Source organism: Penicillium malachiteum, assembly GCF_028827825.1.
Source record: "Penicillium malachiteum strain IBT 17515 chromosome Unknown utg000003l:1.0-4950554.0:1.0-4952489.0, whole genome shotgun sequence".
NCBI lineage: Eukaryota > Fungi > Ascomycota > Eurotiomycetes > Eurotiales > Aspergillaceae > Penicillium > Penicillium malachiteum.
Genome location: NW_026643096.1, coordinates 3955553 through 3969036, shown reverse-complemented (window position 1 = coordinate 3969036; position 13484 = coordinate 3955553). Strand labels below are relative to the sequence as shown.

Below are 13484 nucleotides of genomic sequence, written 5' to 3'. Positions count from 1 at the left end.
GGGGGGAGGCCCTATTTTAGTGCTTTGTGATGTACAGAATTCCTTTTTTTTTAATAATAAAATATGAATGAAAAAAATTCGAAGAAAAATAATAATAAAAAATAATAAAAATGAATTATGGATTATTGAATTATTGAATTATTTTAATGGAATTATGGAATTATTGATTTTCATTAATTGTGCTCGCCGATTGGGATCGAATCACCGGGGACATTAACTCCACTATGGGTGATCACCGGTTTTTACATTTTTATCCCTCATCTCATTGTTATTTTACACTGTACCCCGTACGAGTACGTGTATATTTTTTTTTTTTACTTATTTCTAACTTTTTTCTCAGTGGAGTGGAATTCGGCATTTCAACTCGGAGACTTTCAGTATATCCGGCTACCACTTCCGGAATCATGATGAGTTGATGATGTACAGGTTATTACTTAATACTTCCAGTTATATCTATTTACCAGATACTAATAGTATACCCAGTAATAGTAGCAATAATAGATTATAATGAAGCCTTGAACTGTACCGTAATAATGCATAAATGTACAAATCATCTCATCAAATCATCAAATCCGCTCGGCATCATCTTGCCGGACCCCGTTGCGATTAGTCATGCTCGGTACGGGAATCAGATTACTCCGACTCATGTTCAATTCAGTTCAAACTACCCAGATGGGTGATGAACTAGTATCAACTGGGAAGTACTCTACGAGCCTTGGAATCCCTCTATAATCCAATTATATCCCCGTCTCACTTTTCGTGATTCATGACTATTCACCTCCAATGATATCTCCATCAATACGGTTAAAGAGGTGGACCGTGGAATTCTCATCCAAGTCCATGACGTTACCATCTGGATTTCTTGCTCGATCGGGATTTCAGACTAAAACGTCTAGAAACTTTTAATCTTTTCAATCCTTTTCTTTTTTCAATCTCAGGGACTGAACCGAGGTGTCGCATAATAACTTATGAGAGTGGACCTGCGCCACTTTAGCTCATCAGGTTTGTTCACCTTACATCAGCTATCTCCTATCACTGGACACAGGTGGGCAGCTCGGTAAGGCTGACCATGGTTAGTAATACGAATAAGAGGGCACTGGGCACCCAGAACTACCAGGACTGGCAGAGTACACACTATACTCTGTACTACTTCAGGCTGTATACTCACTCCTGAGTATGATCCCCTGAACTGCATCGCATATGATTAGCCTGGGCAGTCTGGGCAATCTGGGCATGAAAAGGTCAATCCAGACCAAATTAACCTGCCAATTCAGACCCAACTCCTGAACCAACCTAACATGACCTCATTAGCCCGAAGCTAAGAAGCTTGTTGTTTCTCACCAGAGCCCGTTAATTGGATTATCATTCTCTTCCCCTCAAATCCACACGCAATACTTACCCGTTTTAGCCACTTATGCATCTGTGACCAACGCACGGCATGCTGTTCAAATGTTTAGCACTTGTGTCCAGACCTAATTTGTACCTGGATTCGGTGTTCTTGTTTCCCAGGTACCAATGGTCCGCAAAGTCAGATCAAACGGACCTTCATTCCGGCCCCATATAACCCCTACTCGCGGGTTAATCATTAACAGAACTTGAGTAGGTGTACGAATACTTGGGGCTCAATGATAACACGCAATCCTTCAAGTTCTGTACCTACTAGTATTTCTTGGAGATCTGAAATTAGATGTTAAGTTTGTGTTTTAGCATTACCCGAATCCGAATAGAAATTAAGAGTATCCGAACCCGAATAAACTAGAATAACTAGGCAACCATATTTTATTAACTTCCCAACTTTAAAATTCATATTTATACACTTGGCCAGAGTAGATATATCCTCAAACTCATCCAATTATACGAATACGGCGTATAGAGCATCAGCATTTGAAAGAACCTTTTCCAAGGTTATCAGCCACAACACAGCCGCCGAAGTAAACAGGCTGTTTCAGAGTCAGAGTCCACGGACTTCGCAGTTTTATCCGTAATGGAGGGTCGGGATCGGAGTTTTTCAATTCCGAAATGACTGCGCCGCTTTGGAGCATAATTAATGTAGTCAACAGAATTAACAGAACTAACAAAGTTAACTGAGTCAATCTGGGGCAAGGCTGTAGTATGAACGGATTGAGTAGCCCGTGGGGGCGCTATTCCTTGGTGGACACGACGTGTTTCCACAACGCGACGAACAAGGTCTGTTTAGTCAGCGGAGTTATAACATGCCCAGGTGGAGTCCACCTGGCAAATTTCCTCGCAAGGTTCCCCCTATAAGAGTATTTTTGGCGGGTAAAGCAAATGGGGACTTGGACTCGATTGAATCAGGGGTTCGGCCCCATTTCAATCAGTATCCGTACCGGTAGTTATACACGGAGGACGGAGAACGGAGAACGGACGAAAGAATGGATGAACATACGCGCAAATGTCTCTTCGATATTGACCATTTCCCTCGCACTGGTTTCCATAAATCCACATCCATGTTTTCTCGCATATTCCAATCCCTCTCGCGACGAGACCGCGCGCCCTTCTTTCAGATCGCACTTATTTCCCGCAACGATCATCACCGGTGGAGGGAGACCAGGACCAGGACCAGCCTTGTCACCGAGCTCTTTGCGCAAGCGTTCATTATCCTCGAGTCGTTGTTCGGCTTCCAAATTGATAAGATCGATAAAGTGGTCCAATGTATTTAGAGTAGTAGGATTCGTAATATCGTAGACGAGTAGGAAGGCATCGGATTGTAAGGATGAAGAAGTCCAAAGACCTCGATATTCTTCTTGACCAGCTGTGTCGGTGATGGGGAGGAAATAAGGGAAACCGTCGACGGTACGTGTAACAGAGTACGAGTCCTCTAGGCGAGCATCAGTACATATTGCATATGATGAATCAATGATCGATCGCGATTGCGATCACGCGACGCGTATCTTACCGATCGTAGGATCATATCTGTATACATATTAGTGGTGTGAGCAGATGCATGTACTAGAAAGGGGCTTACTCGTGAATCCATTGACTTCGGACCAGCCGTATAGTGATCGATGATTTACCTATTACCCGATCTGATCAGATCTCGATCGCAGTAACCCAGAGCACTGGCACCGAATCAGGAGGGATTCAGGGTCCCAAGGAGAGAATAAGAAATATAAAGAGTTTCAGGAACATACCACATCCACCATCACCACAGATGGTGATTGAGATCTTGTCTGCCATAACCTGGCACTGACAGGGACATGGGGCGTGATACAATATACGGGGGGAGATTAAGAGGATTCAAATGTTACTAACGGGAGACTACATAGTACATACCTAGGTAGTACTTGGCCCCAACTTGACTAGTATAGAGTACATTGTTTCAAATGTTATATACTACCTATACTAGTAATATAAAATGACATATATATATATAACATTTGAGAAAAAGAGAGATGTAATATTTGATTATTCAATAGTCCCAAGAGAACACCTTTCATTAGTATAATGTGATAGATCCAATGTGTCATTGTACTTGGTTCGTCTACAGAGTAACAATGTACATCTACCCCCGATGTCCTCTACCATAGTATATTTGTAATTATTTAACCACACAAGTTTAAATAGATAGATAGATATATAAATATAAATATAAAACTATTTAAACACCTTTTTTTCTTCTATATAATAATTTTATATAAATTCATCATCTATTTTACTATATCTCACTGTCTACTTATACGGGAAATTGACTCTAAGTGGGTCCACAGTACTTTGTTCAAAAACATTCATCTCTTTTCTTTCTATTCATACTCTTCTCCTCTCCTTCTCCTCTTTTCTCAACAAAGTACCCGGTCATATATCCCATTCATCTCATCTCTATTTTCAAGTGATCTCTTTCAAGTTTATACTGAAAGTAAACCTGAAGTGGAGTCTGCTCGTGACTCCCGTTGGTCCCTCTATTCCCGGGAGTTTGGAACTCTGTCTGGGCTCTGCATTGTTCGACCCCACGCAAGGCCGAGGCCTATTGTTGGCTTAAATTTTTATATACAGGAGATGGTTGATATTCCTCATGGATCACTTCAACTTTGACTATCCGCCTACCTCCCAAGATGATTCTCAGGACGGTGGCGTCTCGCTACCCCCATCCCTCTCACAGGATGCCATGATCGGCTTCCCAAATACCGTTGGCAATTTTGGCTTCACGGGTTCCATGCTACCGCAGGACGGTGGCATCTCCCTTCATGGCTTCGAACCTCCAGCAACACAGAATGAGTTGGAAGGCCGTCTCAACAATGTCATCCTCGCCTACGATACCTCCAACCAGGCTTCTTTGCAGATGGGCCTCGATCCGAACGGCTTTTCCTACGTCCCGACCACCTACCCCGCCACTTCTTTGGGAATGTCTCCTATAGACCAGACACAACTACAGGCCTCGTATCCCGACTTTAACACTTTACCCCCGCAAGCCCAAACCCGATATCTCCAGCAACCACAACCTCAGCAGCAGCAGCAGCCACCGCAAGCCCACAATGTGCCCGCACTACGCCAAGATCCCTACACCACGACGAATTCGACTGGAAGTTTCGAGGACTCGGACTTTTCTCGAACAAGTGATCGATCCAAGGCTAGCACGATCTCCTCCCGTCCACCCCAAGATCGCGCTCGCCCCCGTCAGCCACCGTACGCCCCACCCTTTCGCCATCAACCCGTCGCGATCCAGCCCAAAAAACCAGCCCTGGTGAAACGTGAGTGGTGAATATCAGTTTTCGCCATGATATCCCTATTGACACGCTCTCAGGCCAGTCTCCAGGATTGACAACTCCCGATGCGGGGAAGACGGAGCACACGGGAATCTACTCCAGTAGTGGCTTTGATGTACTGGGAGTTTTGGTTCGTATATATCCCCAGTTGATCCTAGGGACTCGGCTGATCTGAATAGAGTCGAGTGGCGGCTCGCCCAAATCCCAAGATCAATATCGGCGCGGTCGACTTATCCTGTGCTTTTGTGCTTTGCGATATCTGGCAAAAGGACCACCCGATCGTATACGTTTCCGAGGCATTTGAACGCTTGACAGGATACGTGAAAGATGAAATTGTGGGTCGGAATTGTCGTTTCCTCCAGGATCCAAATGGTGATCTCAAGGCTGGCATGAAGAGAACCTTTGTGGATGGTCAGACGGTTTATCGCCTGCGGTCTACGATTCATGAAAGAAGTGAAATCCAGGCTAGTATCATCAACTACCGGAAGGGTGGACAGCCTTTCATGAATCTCATCACTATGATCCCGATTCAGTGGGAATCTGAAGAGTATCGGTATTATGTTGGATTCCAGGTAGACTTGGTTGAAAAGCCAGATGCCATTACAAGAAGAAATCCAGGTACGACCACATCAGATTATACTGGCGCGGCTCTTGGCTAACATTGTTTAGATGGTACATACACTATCAACTACCAACGGGACCAACTTCCCCAGTATATGGTTCCACCTCCGGAGATCTACCGCATTCGACCAGATCTGGCAGTCCAATACAGCCATGATCAAGTTAGTGAGATTTTGACTGCTGTTGGTGCACCTGGATCCAATGTCTCACGCAACTACCTGGATCGCATCCTGGTTGAGAATACCGATGACGTGATTCATGTATTGTCTTTTAATGGAGAGTTCCTATATCTATCACCATCCTGTAAGAAGATACTGGAATACGACTCTGTTGAGCTGGTCGGCAAGACCTTGTCAACGGTCTGCCACCCTAGCGACATTGGACCCGTGATTCGCGACATGCGAGCGAGCACGACATCAGCACCGATCAGTGTTGTGTATCGCATTCGCAAGAAGTATCAAGGGTATATCTGGTTTGAGGGTCACGGTGCATGGCACATCGACCCGAACCAAGGCCGCAAACACCTTGTGATGACCGGTCGTCCTCGACCCGTGTATTCACTGCACCAAATCACCCGACTGGGGTCTTCTGCGGCCCTAGCGGATAATGACGTCTGGGCCAAGATATCTCTATCAGGCGTAATCTTGTTTGTCACCTCCAAGGTGAAGCCCGTACTGGGGCGTGTTCCTGATGACTTGGTTGGCAAGGGTCTACGTGAGATTATGGAGCCCGAAGATGGACCAAAAGCTATCACCACTGCCCTGGAGACAGCTGCCTCAGGTGGCAGTAGTAGTACTGACCAAGAGGATGACATTGAAGACTCATCGTCCAAGGAACCCCCATCATTCCGGCATCAGATGCGACACAAAAAGGGCCACATGCTGTCTGCTCATACGACTTTATACGCCGGAGATTCAGTGAATGGATTCCGGCCTTCTTTCCTGGTTGCTCAAATTCGATTTGCGCGAGCATTCCCACCATCTCTCACTGCCACTGCCGCCGCTGAGGATGAGACCAGCGCCAATGTACCCGGCACAGCCAGGAAAACCACCCTCCTCACCGAAGACGCACTCCCGCCTCGTCAATATGGGGCTCTGGGGCAACGAATGCCCGATCTTTCCACCCTTATCGGTCTAAATGGCCTTCCTACCGGAAACCGGGGCTCACCATCAGATACTCCAGCCACATTCTTCACCGAGTTAAACCCTACTCGTGGATCCAGCTGGCAGATCGAGCTCCGGGAATTAGAAAAGCAAAACCGCACTCTAGCAGACGAACTGCAGCGCATGCTGAACCGAAGAAAGAAGCGGAAGCGCAAGCTGAATGCGCAATCAGTGGAGAAGTCATGCTCAACATGCAAGACTAAAAGCACACCTGAATGGCGACGAGGTCCGAGCGGGGATCGAGACCTTTGCAATGGGTGTGGATTGCGATGGGCGAAGCAGATGCGTAGTAAAACGCATGGGACAGCTGCGACAGCTGTGACACAGTGAGACTGTTGATTTGGATATGATCTATAGGATTGCACTTTCTCAGCGGGTTTTTATATTGGTTGATACCCCTCGATTTAGTTTCACGGCACAATCTTCTTACCTGCACATAATTTAGTTCTAAATTGCATATCAGCTAAGCTGTTTGGTATAAAAAACATTCAAGTTGAAAGTCCTGGATATAAGAGTAGATATAGATTCTTGATATAGTACCTATTGATACAATAAGACCTTATGTATATGCCCTGCCAGTATATTCCATCAATGTTCACTCCTCTCCTCTAACCACATCATCAACCAATCCTTTCTCACCCCCTCAGCCTTCTCCCCCAAGCCCCAACCCACATCCACAGCACCTCGTTCCTCAACCGCAAGCTGAAGCTCTTTCTCATTGAGCTGTGACGGACCACCAGCTTGTCTGATAAGCGCATCATCAGTCTCCAAATAGTTCACATGTCTCAACAACCTAGGTCTCAGGGATGCAAAGACGAGAAAATCCCAAAAGACCCCAAAATCCGCCCCAATCCAGTTACGCCGTTCATACGTAGTGGACAACTTAAGCACCGCACAAGCGCGTAGCACCGCGTCATTATCCGCTTTTCTAACCCAGTCGACATTAAGGTATTTCATAATATACCTAATTTCCTCACGAGACCCTTCGACTGGACAGGGTACTTTATCAAGATATGCCTGAGCGTGTAAAGTAAACAACTTCAAAGCGATAGCCTTTTCACGCTCCTTATGTAATTGATCTGGGATTCGACATGTTGATGGTGTGATTGATTTACCAAGATAAGGTAGGAGTAAAGGTGTGAATTCTCCACAGATAGCGACAATTGCTGCAAAAGGGATGAGACGACGAATGTCCAGTGCAGAGCGGTGGGTTAATTGGTATTGTGCTCTACCAACAACCGTCTCATTCTCCTTGGAAGTAGGAGAAGCATTGGAAGTAGGACTCGAGGATTGAGTATTTGATTTCAAGGACCGTAGACGAGAAATATTGTACGGAGGGGATGTAGGTATGAGTATAGATAAACCCAGGGTTCTGCGAATAGGTATCGAAGCGCGATAATTGTGGTAGACGTTGAAGATGCCTGATTTGTAGAAACTCAGGTATGCGCGAGCGATAGTGAAGAGGCCTTTTAATAAGCCACTTTCTTTGGCAGATTGAATAGTGAGGAGGTCGAGTTCAGGAGGGAATGTGGTTATCGGGGGGGTTTATTTCGTGGATTTCTGGTGTGAGGATTTTGGTTTTAGGTTCTGTACTTGGGATTGGTTGAGATCGGTAGATTGTTGATGTTGAGAAGAGATTATGTGAAGGGATAAGAATGGTCTTTTGAGGTCGTATTGAGGAACGGAGGACTACATCTCCCCTGAATAGAGCTGACATGACTGGAATTGAAGTCTGTTGACTGTTGACACGGAGAAGTTGAATTGCGGAGGAAATTCGACCGAGGTACGGAGTGGACACCTAGTACTTCAGGCAGAACAATTACAATTGATAACTAACTAACAGTAAGTTAGCAAGTACATAACTCAGTTTTAACGATCATTCATTCTTTGAAATTGAAATATTTACATGAAGCTAGATCATAAAAGTCTACAGCTCAACCTGAACAGCAATCATCGATTTCGACATAAACCCAGTTGCAAACAACCAAGCCTTCTTCTTCCCATCCACAGGCTTAATAGGAATCAGAACAGACGCACTAGCCGTACGAAGACGCGAGCCATCATCTTCAAATAGCAACTTCTGCTCCCAATTCTCTGTACCCGGCTGAGGGCGCGCATACCAGATCTGCACAGGATCAAGACCATTAGGATCCTTAGCTGTTTTGGGAAATGTGAAATGCTGCGAGATACCCCCGACCACGAATCCAGTCGCATCATCCTCTTCAGTGCTATAAGGATCGATGTAGTAACTCGGGTTATCACAGACAGTACTGAAGGAGATTGTAGTATGCACTGAGAGAGTCTTGTTGACTGTATTCTCCTCAGCAAGGTAAAGCTGTCCACCCGCCGGACTGGAGATAACAATCTCAGTATCAGTGCGAGAGTGACCAAGACCATTATTATTCCAAAGACCCTGGTTCGCAACTGTAGCCTTGAAACCTTCTGTGGCATCAGTTGATTTGAAGTCGGTCACCTCAACATGGATGATAGAGGACCATTTTGCTTGAGGCCACAGGATCTCAACAATGCGCATAAATCCATCGATGTAGTAATGATCGTTCGTCACGTAGAAGGAATCCGGGCTAGAAGCGACGATATCATTCGGGGTTCGGATAAGCGGGTGACGAATGGATCGGATATGCTGAACTGTGTTCGACTGCAGTACATGGTGGAATAGCTCAATTTGAGAGCGAGCCTTGAGTGTTCCCTCGACTGGCTCGGTCACATTAAAGTACTCGGGGTTGGGCAAGTGGTTAACCGCGAAGATATAAACAGCGCCCTTGTGTTTGGGATCTTCAATTACGTCAATGCCGTGTGTGACGAAAGAACCTTCGAAGTTTTCGAACTCCAGTCTTCTGGATGTGAATGTCTATATAAAACACGTAAATTAGCATTCTTTTTTCATTTTTCTCGTATGGAATTTCAGTTCAGCCACATACCTGGGGGTCAACGACGTGGATGGACCCACGAGCCGACGGATGTGGCTCCAGGTGGCCCAAGCCAGGGAACCAGTCCATACGAGTCTCAACTGTATCCTCACATGCAGTGAACAACAAATTTGCCGGGAGATAGTGGTGCACATCCTCGCAATGAATAGTATCTTCAATGTAGATGGGACCTTCGCCTTCACCAAACAAGGTCTGTTTTGGGGTATCAAGCACGCCACCAATCTTGACGACATGCCAGATAATAGGACCCCAGTAGATTACCAGGCCTGCAACCAGGCCTAGGCCGAATGATGAGCGCCAGAATCCCATGACAGTTCAAGTTCCGCACAGTACTTGGGAGGATGAAGAGTGAACAGTGGAAAAATCAAGGATCGGAAATTAATTCTCGGTAACAACAATTGCCTCGGACTGAATCAAGATCATCGGTTGCACGGGAGGGGAGTGGAGTTGATGTGGGCCTAAACCTATGGATCATACAACACACTTACGTAGGTGGAATTACATAGAGTATGTAGGTGTAGATACATACCTTTGCTGGATTATGGAATGTAGGAATGATCCAGTAGAACGGAAATGCATTCGACTATCCTAAGCAATAGAGGGAAGGGAGATGGTGAATGTTTTTTTTTCTTCTTTTGAGCTTTTTTTTGGAGGCGCTGGTTTAGCCTCTAGAAAAGGAGAGAAGAGAGTTGTGAAAATCAAATCCAAAAAAAAAAAAAGAATAAATAACTGGTCATCGCTGAAGTGACCAGTCGTAGAGTTAAATGGCGAGAAGAGAAGCAATCCGAAACGAAAAAAGAAATCCAATATCCTGTGGTGCAAATTCCCTGTTTCCAAATACCGTTCATGTCATAAAGTGAAGGCGAAGCCTAGCAAAACTTATGCTTAATGCATAGACTGTTGCGCCTCAAGGAACTCATGGTCACTGGCATCGAGGACGTCGTACTCCTCGTCAGTCAGGAAGCCTGCGTCAGTATCAGTGTCATCCAAGGTAAGACTCTCAACATCTTCCAGAATATCGGCCTCAGATGTAGTGGAGATGGTCGGAGCTGGGCAGACAGCCGGCATGGCCTCATGAGTGCTGGTCTCAGGAGACTCCTTCTCCAGCTTGGGGAAGATCATGCGGCTGCTAGCCTCAGACTCGAGGCTGTCTGATGCTGGTGCCACTGGCTCAGGCACCACAGTTGACCGGACTTGAATGTCACACCAGAGACGGTGGCCAATGGGAGTGCCGTTGGGCAGCTTCAGACGCCAGTATGAAATGGCAGTGCCCTCACGGTGTGGGGTGCGGAGGTTCACAGTGAAGTTAGCAGTGTTGCCGGGCTTGACAGCTTCAGCCAACTTGTTGCTCTCCATTGCCGAGTGAATAGATTGCACACTGGATGGGTGTTCCGAGTCCACGTTGAACATGGTGTCACCACCAACGAAACGAACATCACTGCCTACGGGCCAAGAGTTAGGTCCTGGGTTGTAAAGAGTCCAGGTCTGGCGGAATGGCGTGTCAGGAGACAGCTGAGTTCCGTCGGCAATAGTATCTCGCAAGAAGTAAGCCTGATACTCGGAATCATGATTTGATTCGTAGATATTGGACTCAGGAGTTTCAGCTTCGACAGGAGCCTGTTCCACGATTGGCTCCTTCTCCTCGGAGATCTCGGTCTTGATCTCAGGCTCGACCTCGACCTCAGCCTCAACCGGGGCCTGATAATTAACCTGGTCACCCATGGCGACACGACCAGTGGCATCTTCAGTCAGAGTGCTCACAGTCACACTGCGGACAGGGGTCTTGAATTTAATCATGGGGTGGGTCCGGTTGTGAGTGTGGGTCGGCAGAGCCTCGCAGCTGGCACAGAAGTCAATATCATCGCAGACAGCACACTTGTAGCGGACGCCAGCGATGTAGCTCTGAGCGGGCTTGTCCTTACAAAGTGGGCCATCACAGAAGATGCCGTAGTGGATCTCATAAGACTCACGGATTTGGTCCCCAATAGATTCATAGAGAGGAGCAAATCGGTGACCAGGGTGAGTCTGAGCAGCATCAACGACACAATCAGGGCAGTAGTCCCAATCGGGGCAGGAGAGACACTTGTGGCGAGTGCCAACAATGTTCTTCTCGCAGCCATCGCAAATGGCAGCATGCTTGAACAGACGCCCAGGGAGGCATCGAGACAGGATCAGGTTCTTCAAGCAGTAGTTGCGATCGGACCCAAGTGCGAAAGTGTGAGCAGGGTGGTGGCCATGCTTGTTTCGCAGGAGGCAGCGAAGGCAAAGATCATAATCTTCGCATTCATTGCAACGCACCAGATTGCTGTCATCAGCTTCACGGCAGCAACCATTGCAAATGGGCTTGTCATCTGCATCAGGGTGAGCGAGGGGTGGAGAGATGGGAGGAACGTAAGGAGCTGATGCAGGGGCGGGAACATGAGACCGGGCAACAACAGGAACAGGAGTCTCAACCTTGGGGCGAGCCTCTTCTACCGACTCGGCAAGGGGCTTGGTCTCCTGAACTTGTGTTTGGCGAGGGGGAATGGTCTCAGTACTGCTGTTGGTCACCACGCCATCCTCAACAGTGCGCTTGATGAGCCAATGGCCTTCTCCGTGACACGTAACACCATCTTTCACACACTGTGGGCAAAGGTCGTAGTCGCCATACTCGCAAATACCGCAGTGGTAGTGCTCGTTGGCAATTGATTGCCCACAGCTGTTGCAATCAATGCAGAAAATCCCACTAGCCGAGTGGTGAGAGATAACGGGAAAACGGGGGGGCTTCTGGCTCCATCTCAAATTTGCGGTACTGGGGCTCAGCGACAGGCCCGGGGATATGCTTGGGAAGCTCAACTTGACCGGCAGTGAGGTCAGGGACTGGGTCAGAAGTGGTAATTTGGTCTTCACCAGAAGCTACGGGGATGGGTGGGCTCAAGACAGTTTCCAGGTAGCTGTATCTTGGAGGGTTCTGGCTCAAGGGTTCAGCCGAGGTAGAACTGTCTGAGAGAGTTGGAGTCGACTCCTCCTCGACAGCAGTGGCCTTGATGCGAAGCTTAGATTTAGCCTTAGCAGCCCGGTAAAGCTGCTTGTAGACTGTTGTGTTGTCGCTGTCTAGGCGAATGTAAGAACCGGCGCTATCGGAATAGCGTTCGAGGATGACGTTGACATCCGCCGGAACGCCGAGCAGAGTGCGGATCTAAGCCAAAAACATTAGTCAACAATCAACCGAGTGAGTGAAAGGAGTCATGATTTCACTTTCCATCTCCAAAAGAAGGGACACAAATTTGAACCATTTTCTTTTGATATGGAGATGAAGTTGATGGTTGTCAAAATAAGAGATGGGGGTCCAGAGGGCCGGTCGGAGCTTGGAAGCTTGAGTGGAGACATACCTTCTGGGGGAGCACCTGGGGCCGAAGATCTTTCAACGGCAGCTTGAAACGACGGGTGTTATCCTTAAAGAGAACCTTGATGGTTATGAGATGGTCGGGACTAGGGTGTGATGGAAGGGCTGGGGTCGCCATGATGTAGGGAACCGGGGAGAGGCGGAATAGAAGAAGTATGGAGAGGGGGAAGCGAGATGAGAAGTAAGAGATAAGAAGTTGTACTAGGAAGAAACGGGAATGGCTTTTGGGAACAACCCCACACCAGGTAATTTGGAAAGAGCACTGAGAGATGGAGAAAGTGATGAGGAAAAAGGGCAAGATGGAGAAGATATAGGAAAAGGATGGAGAGGGGAAAGGAATAAAAGCAGTAATTCACTGTTGTACGGGGGGAGACACTGGGGTTGTTTGGTCACTGGATCACTAGGTCAGCTGTTTGGGCGGTGTAAGTCTCCACGCTCAGACCAATGATTATGTAATGTTACGATGTACGGTTTCCGGAGTATACGGAGTTCGGTTTACGGAGATTGGTATACGGATATATGGGGATGCCTAGAGCGGAGATAGACTACATACATGTATACAAGGGTGGTACATATATGTAGGTATACGTGTACTATGAGGCGTGAATTGGGCTGTGCATCATGATCAACATTCACGAAGCACAAA

General features: G+C 47.0%; 5 protein-coding genes across 5 annotated transcripts; 1 reads left to right on the top strand and 4 right to left on the bottom strand.

The window, feature by feature from the left end:
* Nucleotides 1-2354: 2354 nt before the first annotated feature.
* Nucleotides 2355-3198, bottom strand: N7483_007804 (putative RAS small monomeric GTPase; the record flags this gene model as incomplete). The annotated part of the gene is made up of 4 exons (XM_057091241.1): nucleotides 2355-2839; nucleotides 2918-2934; nucleotides 2987-3035; nucleotides 3153-3198. The coding sequence occupies 4 exons, from the start codon at nucleotides 3196-3198 to the stop codon at nucleotides 2355-2357; spliced, it is 597 nt and encodes a 198-aa protein (XP_056945982.1).
* An 832-nt stretch (nucleotides 3199-4030) lies between these two features.
* On the top strand, nucleotides 4031-6835 carry lreA (uncharacterized protein; the record flags this gene model as incomplete). Its single annotated transcript, XM_057091240.1, has 4 exons — nucleotides 4031-4706; nucleotides 4760-4851; nucleotides 4901-5339; nucleotides 5391-6835. The coding sequence occupies 4 exons, from the start codon at nucleotides 4031-4033 to the stop codon at nucleotides 6833-6835; spliced, it is 2652 nt and encodes an 883-aa protein (XP_056945981.1).
* A 258-nt stretch (nucleotides 6836-7093) lies between these two features.
* Nucleotides 7094-8222, bottom strand: N7483_007802 (uncharacterized protein; the record flags this gene model as incomplete). Its single annotated transcript, XM_057091239.1, has 2 exons — nucleotides 7094-7989; nucleotides 8099-8222. 2 exons carry the CDS (start codon nucleotides 8220-8222, stop codon nucleotides 7094-7096), a joined length of 1020 nt encoding a protein of 339 aa, XP_056945980.1.
* Nucleotides 8223-8432: 210 nt separating this feature from the next.
* N7483_007801 (serum paraoxonase/arylesterase family protein) lies at nucleotides 8433-9762 on the bottom strand (the record flags this gene model as incomplete). The annotated part of the gene is made up of 2 exons (XM_057091238.1): nucleotides 8433-9374; nucleotides 9445-9762. 2 exons carry the CDS (start codon nucleotides 9760-9762, stop codon nucleotides 8433-8435), a joined length of 1260 nt encoding a protein of 419 aa, XP_056945979.1.
* Nucleotides 9763-10338: 576 nt separating this feature from the next.
* N7483_007800 (ZZ type zinc finger domain protein) lies at nucleotides 10339-12956 on the bottom strand (the record flags this gene model as incomplete). The annotated part of the gene is made up of 3 exons (XM_057091237.1): nucleotides 10339-12178; nucleotides 12210-12631; nucleotides 12825-12956. 3 exons carry the CDS (start codon nucleotides 12954-12956, stop codon nucleotides 10339-10341), a joined length of 2394 nt encoding a protein of 797 aa, XP_056945978.1.
* Between the last annotated feature and the right edge of the window lie 528 nt (nucleotides 12957-13484).